The following is a 16852-nucleotide window of genomic DNA, read 5'->3' as shown; positions in this document are numbered from 1 at the left end:
CAGTTTCAGTGCAATCTTTAAGTTTCTTTCTCTGTGTCTCCGCAGTGCATAGATGTAAGTACCTGGTACATGGTATCTAATGCTTAGATAACAGGTACGGGCCTATGGGTCAGCAATGACGTTTTGAAAAGGAAGACCTTCAGGCAGAGGTTTCAGTTTTTACTATCAGTGTGTATGTGTGTGGGTGTATTTCCAGTTTCACCATACTGTTACTCAAGTAGTCTATAGGTCTTTAGGACTGCACTTTAGCCTGTCTGCTCTGTTTGATCAGACAACACAAACAGTGTCCCCAGTGTGACCCTCAGGGCAAATTACAGTGTAGCTGCTCTGAGGAAAGCTGTGTGTGTTGACGTTGTGGATGTGCATGAAAGCCCAGGAGTTTAAAAACATCCACCCACCCACACACTCACTCACTCAGTCACTCACACTCAAGTGTGTGTGTCTGTGTGTGTGTTGGACATGTGTGTGTGCATCAATAAATGTTTCTTCTGCTTAAAAAAAAGAAAATAAGGTAAATGGGTGTTGGGACACAGCTTGAGACACAGGTCTGCCTGTTCAGTGCGTTTGCCTTGGCATAAACCTGAATCTTAGGCAGGGTTGCCAGGTTCCGTGAGTAAACCCTCACATCAAGTTGTGTGCATTTTCACTCATACCACACAGTACTGCTTCTTCAGATTACAAAAAAATCCTAACATTGCAAACTAGGGGTTTATCATAAACCTGGCAACCTGAACCACAGACAGACCGTTGTATTGGCATTCGTGAATACAAAAACCAAGCTATTTTTCTGGTATAATTTTTAGTAAAATACAAAAATCAAGACCTGTGACAATGATATGTATCCTGTTAGTAGCTGGTCACGGCACTTTTTTGGAGACGCAGATTAAGGTAAAGTGCTATGGAAGACGGTGAACTGATTAACGGGGAACACGCGAGCTTGTTGTGGCGGACTCTAGGCTCGTTTACATTCTGCATTTCTGTCAGTCGTTGTAGTTGTAAAGAATGTTTACCCGGCAACACAGAGGTTGTTGAGAGTGTATTTCTTACCAGAGAGTGGAGCTATTTGAAGCTTGCAGTACACATGTTCTAATCTAAAGCACAACATTCTGAGAAGTTCTAACTGAACTTTGTATAGGCCTACTGGGTGTAATAACTATGTCAAAAGGCATAGAGGCATCTGGATTTTGGAGAGGTCTCTGGAAATACTTTAGGACAGTTTAAGTATAAGAATGCATATTACACATAGTCCAATAGACTGACTGTGAAATACTCCGGCAAGTCTTTGTGTAACCTTGCAAAGGTAGACATGATTAACTTGCTAACATACACAAGCTCTTTCTGGTGGTGGTGCTTGTAGTACAGTACGAGGGCTCCCAGAAAGGACCCTCCCGATTTGTGTCCTCTCATGCACATTAGTTGAAGAGAGGGTATATGTGTCCTGCAGATGGATGTGACAGGGCTGTACAGCCACCTGGCAGGGGTTCCCAAGGCCCTGCTTCCTGGAGTGGGAGGGAAGAAGATCCTGGACTTCTGGTGGGAGACGGTCAACACGTGAGTCACTTCCTGTCAAAGTTGAATGATGTCCCCTCCACTGAAACCCGAGACACTTGCCACGAGCACTTCAGGGAGCCCTGAAGAAGGTACCCTAACTCTAACCCTGGTTCTCCTTTCAGGAGGCAGCTGTTCAGTGAAGTCTTCTTGGTTACCAATGCAGACAAGTAAGTACACAGTTCAAACTTGGAGGGCTCACATGGATAATTTTCCGATACTGACCCTGTGATGCATTCCTCTCCTCTCCCCTTCGTCTCTTCTGCGGTCCTTTCCTCTCCAGGTATAAGCACTACGAGCGCTGGGCAACAGCTAATGACTTTCCGGTGGAGAATGTGGTGAATGACGGCAGCACAACGCTGGAGGGCCGACTGGGTGCCGTGGCCGACCTGGAGCTGGTGATCCGTAGTCGCAAGCTACATGATGACATCATGGTGGTCAGTAGTTCCACGATGGCATCATGGTGGTCAATCGTTTCACTATGACACACTGGTGGTTTGTAGCTCAACTATGACATTATGGTGGTCTGTAGGTCCACTATGACATCTGGTTGTAAATAGCTCCACTATGACATCATAGTGGTCAGTGGCTCCATGATTACATAATGGTGATCCGTAGCTCCACTATGAAATCATAGTGGTCAGTAGTTACAGGAAGATGATCAGCAGCAAGATCACCTGTCTTGGAAATAAAACATGGTGTTTTCTCTTTTTGCAGATCGCAGGTGACATGCTGTGTGCCGACCAGAACTTTGACATTGCCCAGGTGCTCCGGTTCTTCAAGTCCAAGGTTAGATACAGGCCTGGTACTATAGGCCTAGTACAATACAGTGAACCCAGCATCATAGTCAAAGCACAGTACAGTAAACCCAGCATCGTAGTCAAAGCCGGTACAGTAAACCCAGCATCGTAGTCAAAGTACAGGACAGTAATCCAGGGACTGTAGGACTGTTAGTCTAAAGAGGTCCTGCAACACTCATTCCCTTAATAGAGAGCTGGTTAGTCAGCTCTGCATGTCTGTCTGTCTGTCTGTCTGTCTGTCTGTCTGCATGTCTGTCTGTCTGCATGTCTGCCTGTCTCAGCCAGGGGAGCTGGCCATCTACTATGAACTGGAGGAGGGAGAGAAGAGCAGCTCGCGGGGCATCGTAGAGGTCTGCCCCAACACACACAGGTAGAGCCATCGTCCGCCCCGACAGACACGTCAACCTGCATGGAGCAAATGGAACAATGCTGCTACTGTGCGCGTGTGTGTTTTCAGGGTAACTCGGTTCCTGGAGAAGCCTCTGGAGGGAGTAGCAGAGTCCCGTCTGGCCAGTGTGGTGTTTTACTGCCTCCGCTCTGCCACTCTGCCCTTCATCTCCAACTTCCTGTCCCTGCAGCCACACGTCACCAACAGGAGCTTTGGGTGCTTTTGGGTCAGTCAGCTGACCTGTTTGTGTGTGTGTGTGTACATGCACTGTCACTGAGCAGGTTTTGATGCAACTGTTTCAGGAGTGGCTCATCAACGAGGAGCAGCTTCCTGTGTTCGGGATGAAGCTTCCCACAGGCTTCCAGTTGATTGGCCAAGTGGTCAGTGACATCACCATATACACCGACTAACTTGGTTTTGGAACAAAAATAATAGAGTGACAATCTGTGTGTGTGTGCTTGTAACAGGGGCTATCAGACTATACCAAATGGCTGGCTCTCTACTCTGCCAAACAGCAGAACTCTCCAGCCAAGTCAATCATCTGTCGCTCCTATGCCAGGTAGGTCTGCCTCCTCTCCAGACTCCACCCATGGGGGCGGGGCTTGCCAAGGATATAAAGGTGTCATGTTGTTTGACAGAGTTGGACTGATAGGAAACCCCTCTGATGGTTTCCATGGGAAGACAATCGCCATGTCGATCTCCAACTTCTGGGCTGAGGTCACACTGGTGGAGAGTCAGACTCTGGTGAGAGAATGCATGCATACACACACTCGCGCACACACACCCACACGCACATACATACACGCACATAGGATGGTATGGGTGAACTTAACCATACCACAGGTGTTTATTGGTGCTTTCCTAAGCATGTGTTTTGTTCAGGTCCTCATGCCTCATCCCCTCAACGACCCCACAGAGTTTGGGAGCCTGCAGGACCTGTTCTGCATCAGCCGCAAGGAGGGGTCAGTCTGGAGGACAAGTACCTCATCAACTCTGACTGCTGGGTGAAATGTTGGATATGATACTGGTTAATGTGTGTGTAGATGGCTGAGGCAAAGTGGACTAACGAGGTGATATTGTGTTGCTTCACAGCTACCTGGGAGGGCTGCGTTTGCTTCAAGCCACCTGTAAGAAGTTCTACCAGTTCTGCTCCAAACAAGGGTGAGTCTGCAGGCAGTACAGTTAGACTACGTCTATTGACCCGAGCCCAACCTTCTGTCTGGGTTTACAGGAGACAGACAAGCGCGATGCACTTTGCTGTAATCACATTTCATTGCTCTCTGTCTTTGTCTCTGTGTGGCAGGATTGCCCTTACCAAGCAGAATTTCACACTCAAATACGACACCAACATTCCCCGGCAGGTGGTGAGTGATTGTTTGATGTCCAACCAGGTGGGAACATTTTTAGTCATGCTGGTGATGCTACATTCTCTCTCTTATGCTTTCGCTCCCTCGCTTCCCCCCCTTTTACCCACCTTCTTTTCCTCTTTCTACCTCTCACTCTCACCCCTCCTCTCAGGGCTTGGCTGGCAGTAGGTAAGACACAGAACATGGTTTTTCTCTGTCGCTTAACTGTCTACTCCTCTGCATGCTTTTTTGTCACGTTTGTCTGCGTTGGTGTGTTGTGTCTGCAGTGCCATTGTGTCTGCCACCCTGAAGTGTCTGATGAGCTTCTACAATATCACAGAGCGGGTAAGAAGGTTCTCACACACATCTACAGCGTGTCTGGGGCCCATTATGTCTCTGTGTATGTCTCTGTCCTCGCTGAGATAAATGACTGGTGCGTTGTGTTTGTGGTGCTGTGGCTGTGCTTCATCAGGATCTTCCTAAGCCAACCAGAGCAAACTTCATCCTGAATGTGGAGACAGACGAGCTGTTCATCACGGCTGGATTACAGGATAGAGTCGTTCAGGTCAGAGGTCAAATTACACTTAATCGAGTCTGGACTAGACCTGTAATCTGGACTAGATTTATAGTACAGAGTTGAAAAGTTACATCCAAAGGCTGTTTTATTACAGGTTTATGAAGGTTTGGTCTACATGGACTTCAGCAAACAGCTAATGGATGATCAGGGCCATGGTAGGTACATTAAATAGACTCGTAAGACTTTCTCTTGAGTGTGATGCTACTTGTGTATACGTGTGTGTGTGTTTCCTGTGCCCAGGTGATTACGTTTCCATGGATATGAGCAGTTTGCCGCTGTTCTGGCTAGCTTACCTGAGTGACCCCAGCGACTCTGGCCGTATCCATAGCAACGTCAGACAACGCTGGCTCAGTGGTATGCTCACTGTGTTGGTATCTTACCACCCCTGTACTTCTAGTTCACTAATCCCAGATACACATATCTTACTACCTCAGTACCTCAAGTTTACTTACCCTTGTACTTGTAGCTTATTAACTTTAACTTTAACTTTAGGTGCCTGGTCCAAGCAGACCAGGCACCAAACTCGTGTGTCCCATCCCCGTCTCTCCAGGAGAGCCCCTGGTGGTTGAGGCCATGAAGGGTTTTGCGGAGCTGACTGACCAGGCCAGGTGAGTCCGAGGCCAGGTCACATGGCTACACTGACAGGGTTCTGGGGTTTTAAAACATGGTTCTACTATTCTTAAGTTCTATTGTCCCTAAGGTCTGAATTCTCCATGGTACCACTGTTCTAAATGCTATAGGTTCTCAATGGTGTTAGTGTTTTAAGGACTGGGTTCTTCATGGTTCTAGTGTTCTAACAACTGGGTTCCCTCTCCTTGCAGGCTAGCATTGCAGGGCAGGGACTGGAGCCGACTGGCTCAGCTGATGGACCAGAACTTTGAGCTGCGCAGGTGAAGAAGGGCTGCCAGCCATCCAGCCCCTGAGGCTGACCCACAACTACCATACGTATACAGATAAACAGATCATAGTATACATAAAACTGTATACATCATATCAGACATCTGCATATAATATACAAATATCAGACATAAACATATGATATGTGTCATATTATACATGTACATCTGTGTGGTCCACAGGTCAGTGTACTCTGAAGAGTGTCTGGGACCAGGAAACCTGAAAATGGTGCAGCTGGCTAGACAGGTAAACTGCTTGCTACCGATCTAGCCAAGAATCAGTGTTGCACCATATGACTTCTTCACGTGTGTGTGTTGACAGTTTGGCTCTGCAGTGAAGCTTCCAGGAAGTGGAGGAGCAGTGGTGGGTCTGTGCCCAGACCAGGACCATCTGGTGAGGCTGGCCTGTGTTTCAGCAGGGCTCTATCATTCTGGGTTATCTATGAATGGGTAGGATCTAGGAACATTGGACTCTTTGAGGGAAAAGAGGATATTGAACTGGCGGAAAATTGACCTACTTCTCTTATGATGAGACTCTCATTGTGTTTTAACTGTAGTGCTTCGTATAATGTTATAATTTTTGTGTAATGTTGTAAAGTATTTGTGAGTGTGTGTGTGTGTTTATAAACTTTGTGTGCCAGGCTATTACATATGATGTACCCAAGGTTCAGACCTTGGTAAAAAAAGAAAATCATTTTGTAATTTGTATTCTAAAAGAATAATATTCCCAATTCTATCTAAAAAAAATGACCCAGGGCTGATGCTTTCTGTGGTTGGACCTCACTAAAATTCAGACTCTGGTTAGAGGTGAGTGTTTACAGTATAGTATGCACTAAATATATTAACTGTAGTGTATATGTCTGACCACCAGGTGGAGATGAGGAAGGCGTTCCAGGAGGCCGGCTGTGTGTTCTGTGTCATTGTCCCCTACAACCCATCTGCTAGCCTACATAGCTGCCAGGATTGAGCAGGCATTATATTCGTAACTGAATCAATCAACTGTATAATCTGTAAAATAATGAAATAAGAGCAATATTTTTTTTATTGATTTGGGTCAGTGTGATCCGTAATTGAGTAGGAATGAATTGTGAGGACGGATGTTGGAGAAAAGATCATGCATTCTAGATATACTGCCATATGTGATGTTTTTAAATTAGGCTATACAATCTGTAAAAAAACAAATATATATATATGTATATATACATATATATTTGCAATGTATCAATCTGTATCGTTAAAGAGGTCCTCATTTATAGCCTAGGTTCACTACTGAAAACTGCTCTGGAGACACTCACACTCGATCTCATAATTAAACGCTTCTTCAGGGGGCGGGGAGCTGCCAGAGACCGTTGTCACACATAGTTATCTAGCCCAAACAGTCGTACACCTATTCGCGACCTCGCCGCACCACGGCTGAGAGGTTATTCTGAATGGAACCGTGAGAAATGGCAGCAAAAGACGATCTCTACTCCAAAGTTATCCCGCGGAGACTTCGGCAGAATCGACAGGGCACTGTGAAATGTGGATCAAATTTGGACGTCCTACTATCGATGGGCTTTCCCAAAGCCAGGGCGTAAGTAGCCTGCCTGCCAGACACTTCTAATAAGTAGAAGGGTGGTAAACTACAAGTAAAAATGGCACACAGTGAATCTGACCACAAGTCATTTTTGCATAACAGTTAATGCTCGTAAGTTACAGTTAGGTACGTAGTTTTTATATCTGACAGTGTTTCTCATCATCATGCGCTTCTACGCACCCGCGCACCGCAAATAGTTGCCGAGTTCGTATCGCGGTCAGGACTGGCTTCCGAGCTCGCTGCTGCTGATGTGCTTCGATTCTTAACAGCGCGCGTTTCTTGTCAGACTATCAGTAGGCTAATTGTACATAACAGTCCGTGTGGTCGAAGCTACACATCTTCAAGGTGTGGTCATGTTAGTATAGCTTTGCAGAGTGATCTGCATAGACAGTCACGCAATAATTCCGAAGTGTATTATGTAAAAATTGAAGTCATGAGCGAACTGAAATTACATGACCTGAAGTGTGTGTGTGTGTGTGTATGTGTGAGAGAGAGCGCTATAGAGAAAAAGAGACAGAGAAAGAAGAAGTGTGTCATCGGGGTCACGCGGTCTCGTGTCCTAAATGGATAGACTGGTGTGCGAACTGAACTCTTCAGCCGTGTTGCCACAACTGTCCTGTCTGCTAGACATTCAGTATGTGGGGCTCTATGAACACACACATAATAATGTGTGCCCAACAGCACCAAGGTGAATCCGCCAACATATAGGAACATTTATTTTTACTGTACAACCATAAACATTGAATTTGTGTGTTTACCAGAAGACTGTAGACTTGTGTGGCCAGTTTCTCTTTGAATGGTGTGAAAAGAAATTCACAACTATTGAATTTACCAAGAGACAATGAAAGTCTCAGGGTCCTGGGTGACTGACCGAACATACACATGCATCGATACAACCCCAGGCTCTGTTTGTCAGCCAGGAGATGGAGAGAGAAGTATAAAGAGAGAGACGTGTGTGTGTTGAGGAGGTGGGGAATAGAGCTAGACTAGATGCCCTAAGGCAGGCCACGAGCTTGTCTGCTCACAGACCATGTCTGCTTGGCTCTGACAGCCAGTTATCAATCGCCTCTTCTTCCTTCCCTCCTACTAAGTCTGTTTCCCTTCCTCTTGTGTTTCTCGTTCTTTCCACCTCACTCTCCCTCTCTCTCTCTCTAAACCCCCTGCTACCTCTGTCTATAACTCCCTCCTTCTATCTCGTTTTAACCCCCCTCCCCTTTCCTCTCTCCTACCCCCTGTTCCTCTCTTCTCATTCTTCTATTTCTTCCATCTTACAACTATTGACCCACTAAATTTCCTCACTGACTTAAAGGGAAAGTACCCTTGTCAGACACCCTGAGTGCTTCTGATACACTCGGGTCCTCTCCAGTATGTCAGGCTGGTCTAGTCAGGTTCCATGCAGTATATTCTGCTGGTCACTGTCCAGATCTAGTGTGTGTGTGTGGGACAGTTGTTCCCAGGCCTATGAAGAAGCTCACCCTCTGCATATTTCAGGGACTGACAGCTGTCTTCCCTCCTTCCAACAGTCTGTTTGACTCCGTCCATAGGCTTCCATAGGCTGTCTCCCTGTCCTCTCTTCTCTACCTTTAGACATGAGTATATCTATGTCTGTGTGCAAGCTTGTCTACAAACACACATGAATCAACTCTTTTTTAGTTTTATTTTGTTGGTGTGTGCCTCTGCGTGTGTGTGTGTTTACGTGTGTGTGTTTATGTGGCTGGCCATCTGTGTGTGCTACCTGTGCCAAGATTATTCTGATTCCCAGCCAGGAGCTACTGTATGTCCTTTCAGCGCTGTTATGTCTCTTTCTCTTTTTATTTATATATATTTGTATTTCTCTCTTTTATCCCTTCCCTTCTTTTCTCCCTTTCTGTGGTGAGGGTCCATCCTTGAATGTTTTAGTATTTAGGCTACATACAATTGTATTTGACCTCAACAACTGTTATCTGGCCGTTTGGGAGGTCTGTTTCCTGCGGAGGAGGAGATAGATGAAGGAGTGAGAAGGAGAGCCGAGGATGAGCAGTGCCTTGGCTCTATCTGGAGAAGCGGAGGATAGACTCTTCTGTTCATATAGCGTTTCCAGAGGTCTGACAGTGTTAATAATCTGCTCGAAGCTCCTAGAAGGAGATGGTGATTAGAAGGAACACTGAGGGAGCCAAAAAGAACCTACTGTTTCACTGTGTGCACTAGCCTGTTGTGTACGTATTGTGTTAGTGTATGTTCCCCTATGCTAACCTGTGTATGTGTGTACGCAGTCCCAGACAGAAGGAGGCTCAAAAACAATGTCCAGTGGAACAGGAAGTGGTTTATCAGTCTTATAATAGTGAGACAGGAAGTGTGTGTGTCCCTTAGCTGCACCAGCCAGAACAAACACAGGATTCCGGGAATAGAACCAGGTAGCTAGTTACTGCCATGACTACACCCTGCTAGCAAGTAGCTAGCCAGAGAAGGCTTTACAATAGTCCTGCTAAGGCTACACCCAGCTAGCTTCTAGATTGCCAGAGTAGGCTCTACAATAGAGCAGTATGGCCACAGCCTGATTCCCATTTGGCAATACTCTTGTGGTGTCTGTCTGTCTGTCTGTCAGTCACCCCCAGCTCCCAGAGCATGTGTGACAGAGTGTGTGTGTGTTGGAGTATGTGTGTATGATCAGGCCGGCGAGACTAGAGCACAACTGTTGTCAAACAATGTGTGTGTGTGAAAGAGGAGGAAGAGGAGGGGCCAGGGAGGCAGGGTTAGGGTATCCTGGTCAAAACAACTGTGCTGTGAGCCAGCATCTCAGCATGTGTCTCCTTGTAATGTGTGTCGTACTGTATCAGACATGAAGTAGACTTGGGGGAGGTGGTGTCCAGTTACCCAACAGCTAAGCATGTCACTCTTTGTCATGGTGTCACATTACACCTCTTACTTTTTCTGTCTGTCAGAATCTCTGGTTTTGTTTATTAGACCAAGAGGGAGGCTGGAGCTGGCATTGAGAGGCTATGGGAGGGAGACTGGTGCTGGTGGAATGGGGGATGAAGATTGGAGGTGGGAGGCTGGGGGATGGAGGTTGGAGGTTGGAATGATGTTGGGGGTGGGAGAGAACAAAGTAGAGTCACAGCCCAGCAAGGTGCTGCTAAATGCCTCCTCTAGCTCTCCAAACGTCAAAACAATCTTGTGCCCTTCTCTCCTCCACAGACTGAAAGCCCTTGTTTCAACAGGAGGCAGGAGTGTACAGGTAGCATGTGACTGGTGAGTTAACAGAGCCACTCACGCATTGACACACTTATAGCATGTAGTGATATACTGCCTCCTGAAGGAAGTAAGGCCCTCTGCCCCTTTGCTCTTCCTCCACCACCACCCTCAGGTTGTTTTCCCATGTGGATGACCCGTTCCTGGATGAGCCACTTCCCAGGGAGTACGTGCTGTACTTGCGGCCCAGCGGACCGCTCCAGAACCAGCTGTCCCACTTCTGGGAGCAGAGCCGGGTCACCTGCGGCAGGAACAAGGCCCACAACATCTTCCCCCACATCACGCTCTGCCAGTTCTTCATGGTGAGGAGGAAATACACTCCCCAGGAACTGACCAGGGTTCAGGATGTCAGTGCTGACATCTCACCCTCTCCTCCCTTCCCGTTTTCCTCTCCTCCCTTCTTCCTCTCCTCCCTTCTTCCTCTCCTCCGCTCTTCTCACCCACTCCAGTGTGCTGACCAGAGGGTGGAGGCTCTGGGGCAGGCCCTCCAGGCCACCGTGGGCCAGTGGCGTGGGCGTTTCCCCTCCCCCCTACCCCTGGAACTCTACTCCTCCCCCTCCTTCATCGGCCTCTTCGTCCAGGAGGCAGTTGCTGACGTCATGAGGCAGTTTGCCGCTGACTTCTCTACAGAGGCTGCCAGGAAGGCAGGTGAGTCCAGTTGAGGAGAGCTAGAAGAAGCTACCGTGTCTGGTGGTCTGTCTGACTGCCTGGTGTGTGTCTGGTGGTCTGTCTGACTGCCTGGTGTGTGTCGGGTGGTCTGTCTGACTGCCTGGTGTGTGTCTGGTTGTCTGTCTGACTGCCTGCCTGGTGTGTGTCTGATTGCAATGGTTTCTGGACACTAAGTGATCAGTTTGGAGCTTAATCCCAGTAGATTAGAGTAGTCGGAAGCCCTGGTAGCTCTCCAGTTTCTCTGACAACGCCACATTCAGATTAACATCTGACAAAAAACCAGAACACGCTTCCAGTAAAACAGTCCACTGCAGAAACATCCTCTTCTTCAAACACTCTCTGTTTTTCTCTCTCCATCTTCCACCCCCCCAAACCCCGCCTGTTCTCTTGTTCTCCATCCCTGCATCTCTTCCTTTCCTTCCTTTCTCTTTCCCTCCATCTCTCTGTGTCTCTGTCCATCCCTCCATCTCTCTCTACTTCCCTAGATGTGCTAGTGGAGCCACACAGGAAACAGCTCCATGTGACGCTGGCATACCACTTCCCAGCCAATCAGCTTCCAGTCCTGGAGAGACTGGCCAAGGGCATCGAGGTTAAGTTGGGCTGTGATTGGCTAGCTGTCCTCCTCTCCCGGGACATACGATTTGCCAATCATGAGGTAACATCTGAATGTTACACTGACACACATGTACTCTTACCCCTATAGCCTACACTAACACATCTCTCCTCTCTTCTCTCCTCTTCCCCCTCCTCTCCTCTCTCCCCTCTCACTCCCTCTCCACTCCTGCCCCCCAGACGGTGAGGGTCATGTACCCCTACGTCCCCCAGAATGAGGATGAGCTGGAGTTGCTTCCTGGCGACTTCATCTTCACGTCTGCCCTGGAGCAGGGTGGGGCCAGTGAGGGCTGGGTCCTGGGATCCTCTCTGGCCTCAGGGCTGTCCGGCCTGCTGCCAGAAAACTATGTCAGCCCTGCAGATGAGAGTGACACCTGGACACTACACGGGTGAGAGCACCGTAGCAGTACAATGAAGTGGATTGGAGTGGACACAATTCAATGTGATTGCAACTGCAACACAAATGATGTAGAAGCTGATTGGAGAGGCAGCATTGTGTCTGACAGCAGAGCTTTGGGAGAGACAGCAGGCCTGCAGAGGAGAGGAGTGAATGTTTGTCCTCCACAGGTCCTACTCCTTCTTCGATAGGGAGGTCTCCTCCTCTGACAGAGTCAGCAGGGACAGAGCATCGTTTGATGGACAGCTGGACACCCGTCGCCTTGACAATGGCAGCCCCGAGGAAATGCCCACACTGAGCCTCATCTGCCATCCCATGCAGGTAAATTGACTTGACCTAGTAACTTGACCTGAAGTAATCACCTGACATGTCGTCACCTTTCTTACTAACTCCATCGCTCTACATATGTCTCTCTCTATCCCTGTTATTCAATCTCAATCTCTCATCCTCTATTTCTCTCTTCCTCCATCTCTCTTTCCCTTCTCTCTCTCTTTTATCTGTTCCTCCATCTCTCTGTCAGGCACTGCGTATTAGCAGTAATCACTCGCGCCAGGCCAAGAGGACCCTGCTGGTCTGTCGCCACGGCGAGAGGATGGACGTGGTGTTTGGAAAACACTGGCTTTCTCTCTGCTCTGACAATACAGGTCTACACATACACACACAAACACACACATTTAGTCATTTAGCAGACACTCTTATCCAGAGCGACACACACACACACACTCTCTCTCTGCTCTGACAATAAAGGTCTACACATACACACACACTCTCTTTCTGCTCCGACAGTGCAGGTCCACACACACACTCTCTACTCTGACAGTGCAGGTCCATACACACACACTCAGTGTTAGTGTGTGTGTGGTAACACTGAAGTGTTTGTGTTTAAAGGGAAGGTTCACCCCAAAATCTAAAATGCATTTATTCTCTCACCAGTAGTGCTATTTATCCATCTAGATTTTGTAGATTGGAGATATCTGCTTTAGAAATGTCAGCCTTTTCTAAAAAAAAAAATGTTCCTACTGAACTACATCCGCCAACCATATCATAAGCAGGAAGCTCAAGCCTCTCGTTCAAGAGTAGAAGCACGCTTCCTTTGCGTGGTGATGGTTGGAAGGCGGAGTTTGGTAGAAAGAAAATAGTTCCTACATACAACTTCTCACAACAAGGTCTGTAGATAATCTTTTGTAACCGGGTTATGATTTCTGGAAAGAGTCATTGCATTTTTGCCACAAGACCACAAGACTATCCCAATCTAGTTCCATTATATTAAAGGCAGATATCTCTACGGCACCAAAAACATTCTAGATGGAAAAATAGCACAACAGGTTAAGTATGTATGTATTTTAGATTTGGGGGTGAACTGTCCCTTTATTGGAACATTGTTTGTACTTTATTTATTCATTGGCATATATATCTGTGTATCTGTTGTGTGTGTGCATGCATGTGTGTAATGTGTGCTACAGGTAGATATGTGCGCTCCAACCTGAATATGCCCCCCAGCCTGCCCCTCTGGGGGGAGCAGAGAGACTACAACATGGATGCTCCCATCACAGTTCTCGGTTCCACACAGGCGGCTGTCGTTGGTACGGACCTTTCTGCTCCGATCTGAATTTGTTATCATCTATTGAGTAGGTTTACTGTACATCAAAGTGTGGTTTGTGAAACAAAACATCAGCATGTCAGCTGTGCCGCGTTCCCTTACAGTGTGGGTGCTGCTGCCCTCTGGTGGTCAGTCTTGAGAACGCCATCCTGGATTAGCCATCTACAACATACACTTTTTTTTTATACCAGCAGGTTATTGAAAAAGGTTATTGCTTCCAACATGTTCAGCGTTCCAGTGGTAAAGGTGAACGGTTTTGTGTATGTGTGTTGCAGGAGCAGCATTGTTGGAGAGTAACACAGTTATCGACCATGTGTACTGTTCTCCCTCCCTGCGCTGTGTGCAGACAGCTCACAACATCATTAAGGGTGAGTTCAACTCACACACACACAGGCATGTATGCATACACACACACACACAAACGCATACCTACATCAGTGTGTACCTGTAAATTAACATACGTGAATACAGGAAGTGTTTTGTTCCTGGGCCTGGGTAACCTGTCCTCTGTCTCCCCTACAGGACTGCAGCAGGAAGGAAGGCTGAGGGTCCGGGTGGAGCCAGGCCTGTTTGAATGGACCAAGTGGGTTTCAGGGAGCGCTCTCCCTGAATGGATCAGCCCCAGTGACCTGACAGCACACTACTGTGTAGACACAGGCTACAGGTCAGTCTAGACAGCCTACAGCTCGATCTAGACAGCCTTACAGTCACATCTGTGGATCTCCAGACCTCATGTTAACTTGTGTCTCCAGACCTCTATTCCCAGCCTCCCAGCTCCGTGTGTCTGAGTCCTATGACAGCTATGTGAGCCGCAGCTACCAGGTCACCAAGGACATCCTGGCAGCCTGCAAGAACACAGGCAGGTGTCTGTGTGTGTGTGTCTGTGGGTGTGTGTGTGTCTGTGTGTGTCTGTGTCTCTTTGAGACGTGTGCGTTTGGGTCTGATTGAGATGTATGTGTTCTGACTGGTGATGTCTTGTTGTGTCTACAGGAAGAGGGGTTCTGCTGGTGGCTCACGCGTCCTCCCTGGAGGCCTGTACGCGCCAGCTGCGGGGGCGGAGTCCACAGAATGCCAAGGACTTCATACAAGTGGTCAGAAAGGTGTGTCTGAGACAACTCCATCTTTCTCAACACCTCCATCTCCCTCCACCCTCTCTCAATCTCCCCCCTTTTCTGTCCCTCTGACCTTCTCTCTTTTCCCCTACCCCCCTCATCATATAGCCGTCTCCCTCCCCTATGTATCTCACCTTTCCTCTGCCCTCTCCACTCTTGTCCCAACTTCCTCTCTTTATTCTTCTGTCACTTCCTCTTTCTTTTCTCTCTTGTTCTGTGCCTGTCAGTTTTCCAGATGCCCTCTTTCCATCTTGTAGCTATTCCGAGCTGTTGTCTAAGGCGTTCAGCAGGTGTTCCTCTCCTCCAGGTTCCGTACCTAGGCTTGTGTTCATGTGAGGAGCAGGGAGACACAGGAGTGTGGCAGTTGGTGGCCCCGCCCATCCCACCTCTCACTCATGGACCCAACCACAGCTTCGACTGGAGGGAGGCACTGCTGCAGGAATGAGACATTGCTGAAAAGCCACCAGGGCCTAAAACGACTTTAACTAACAGTGTTTCTATGTGCAGTTTATGAAATGAATGTTACAGGAGTTTTTGGGGGGGATCCAGCAAATATAGAAGTATGTTATTATGTCAGGGCTACTCCAGGATTATGTCAGGGTTATGACATTTTTATGTCAGGCGATGTCAGGACTATGTCAGGGTTATGATATTTTCATATCAGGCCTGTGTCAGATCTATGTGAGGACTAATTCAGGCCTGTGTCAGGACTATGTGAGGACTAATTCAGGCTGTGTCAGGACTATGTCAGGGCTCAAGCTGGACTGTGAGCAGGTCTGCATTGCTACTGAAGAGCTGTTCCTCCTAATGTCTCATCTGCCAGCCGTTACTGAGGTGGTGATCACCTAGAGGAGGTCAAGGTCAGGTGCCAAGAGCATAAAGTTAATGTATTTATTTGTAGCATAGTGGGTGGATGTAAATGGCTGTCTCAGGTGCTGATTGGTTGAAAACCAAGCTGCCTCAGGTGCTGATTGGTTGATAACCAAGCTGCCTCAAATTCTGATTGGTGGATGACAAAACTGCCTCAGGGGTTCTGCTTGACAGATAATGTCTGAGTGCCTCATCATGCTAGCTTAAGCTATTAACTCAGAGTGGTGATATGTGTGTGTGAGTGTGTGTGAGTGTGTGTGAGAGTGTGTGTGTTTGTGAGAGTGTGTGAGTGTGTGTGAGAGTGTGCTTAGCCCCAGCAGACAGTCTCTGGGCTATGACCCACTTCAATTCAACTGAAGAGCTTTACTGTCTTATTTATTGTGCATTGATGTAGGTTATGCTGTATGATATTATTCACTTTCATGTTGAGCCTCCTTGCTATAAGTTAATGTTGCAGAAATATGGCAATAAGATAACGGTGTATTTTCAGACATCCACATTTAAATAAATATACACATCTAACTTTTCCAACAGTTCCCTGGTTTTCCAATGGTAGGGTGTTAATTTCAGAACACTTGTGACTTGTCCATTTTCAGGGGACAGGAATACTGAAATCTGGCTGTGACGTCACAGCCACTCAGGCTTACCTGGTGGAGTATGGTGGCAGCAGGGTCAGAAGTAAAGCAGTTGGAAATGAAAATAACAAAATTGTGACTCACACACAGGCAGACATGGAACAGACTCGCTGGCTCAGATTTATAGGAGTTTCCGATCCACAAAAAAACAAGTAATTATCGGAGAGCCTCTAATAGTGCTCTCAGTGTTCTTTTCAAGCTTTTAAAGTAATTCGTGATTGATCGCTAATTATCGGTGACGGAGCCTCTCGAGACAGCTGAACACTCCCCACCTACCCCCCACCCCCTACTTTTTCCGGTTTGACGGGAGCAAGAACTTACAAACGGTCGACTCTGCTCCTTGTTCATTGGAGTCAATAGTCTTCTAGACGTTTGAATAATCATTGCTCCAATGAGGGAAGTTGCAATTAAAGCACTGGTTTACCGACAGCATCATGAACAGTAGGATTACAATAATAAAAATAACTGTACCGTGTCCCTAGCACACAGGGTGTCAACTTGGAACACAGTGACGAGTCTGCTTCACAGTAAATCCAGAATGAAATGTAAAATAAAAGTTGATTGCGATGGGCCAAATATGGATCAGTCCTGAATCAAC

At 47.4% G+C, this 16852-nt stretch overlaps 2 protein-coding genes across 5 annotated transcripts; both read left to right on the top strand.

Moving 5' to 3' along the window:
- Positions 1-731: 731 nt before the first annotated feature.
- Positions 732-6721, top strand: gkup (glucuronokinase with putative uridyl pyrophosphorylase). Of its 4 annotated transcripts, none has more exons than XM_062472680.1 (23): positions 732-888; positions 1445-1551; positions 1674-1718; positions 1832-1985; positions 2266-2337; positions 2630-2718; positions 2806-2962; positions 3039-3116; positions 3204-3295; positions 3375-3480; positions 3619-3698; positions 3829-3897; positions 4040-4127; positions 4255-4271; positions 4370-4427; positions 4555-4647; positions 4754-4814; positions 4900-5013; positions 5210-5267; positions 5481-5549; positions 5739-5802; positions 5878-5949; positions 6427-6721. In XM_062472680.1, the coding sequence occupies exons 1-23, from the start codon at positions 832-834 to the stop codon at positions 6520-6522; spliced, it is 1896 nt and encodes a 631-aa protein (XP_062328664.1). In that variant the 5' UTR covers positions 732-831; the 3' UTR covers positions 6523-6721. The 4 variants fall into 4 exon arrangements, with proteins under 4 accessions (XP_062328664.1, XP_062328665.1, XP_062328667.1 ...); XM_062472681.1 differs by having other exon boundaries at positions 4040-4100; positions 6427-6720; XM_062472683.1 differs by lacking the exon at positions 1674-1718.
- A 130-nt stretch (positions 6722-6851) lies between these two features.
- Positions 6852-16145, top strand: LOC134028835 (ubiquitin-associated and SH3 domain-containing protein B-like). Its single transcript, XM_062472679.1, has 14 exons — positions 6852-7128; positions 10306-10359; positions 10475-10661; positions 10809-11007; positions 11514-11683; positions 11821-12029; positions 12208-12358; positions 12558-12681; positions 13501-13620; positions 13913-14005; positions 14160-14301; positions 14390-14500; positions 14632-14737; positions 15057-16145. The coding sequence occupies exons 1-14, from the start codon at positions 7001-7003 to the stop codon at positions 15192-15194; spliced, it is 1932 nt and encodes a 643-aa protein (XP_062328663.1). The 5' UTR covers positions 6852-7000; the 3' UTR covers positions 15195-16145.
- Positions 16146-16852: the final 707 nt, after the last annotated feature.

Source organism: Osmerus eperlanus, chromosome 11 (genome assembly GCF_963692335.1).
Source record: "Osmerus eperlanus chromosome 11, fOsmEpe2.1, whole genome shotgun sequence".
In the NCBI taxonomy this organism is placed as follows: Eukaryota; Metazoa; Chordata; class Actinopteri; order Osmeriformes; family Osmeridae; genus Osmerus; species Osmerus eperlanus.
This window is presented reverse-complemented; position numbering and strand designations above follow the sequence as displayed.

Coding starts and splice junctions, on each gene's coding strand:
- gkup (XM_062472680.1), top strand. CDS start 832: ATGATATGTATCCTGTTAGTAGCTGGTCACGGCACTTTTTTGGAGACG. Junction 3,296..3,374: donor ATCTGTCGCTCCTATGCCAG/GTAGGTCTGCCT, acceptor GTTGTTTGACAG/AGTTGGACTGATAGGAAACC. Junction 5,268..5,480: donor GAGCTGACTGACCAGGCCAG/GTGAGTCCGAGG, acceptor CTCTCCTTGCAG/GCTAGCATTGCAGGGCAGGG.
- LOC134028835 (XM_062472679.1), top strand. CDS start 7,001: ATGGCAGCAAAAGACGATCTCTACTCCAAAGTTATCCCGCGGAGACTT. Junction 12,359..12,557: donor TCATCTGCCATCCCATGCAG/GTAAATTGACTT, acceptor TCTCTCTGTCAG/GCACTGCGTATTAGCAGTAA. Junction 14,006..14,159: donor AGCTCACAACATCATTAAGG/GTGAGTTCAACT, acceptor TCTCCCCTACAG/GACTGCAGCAGGAAGGAAGG.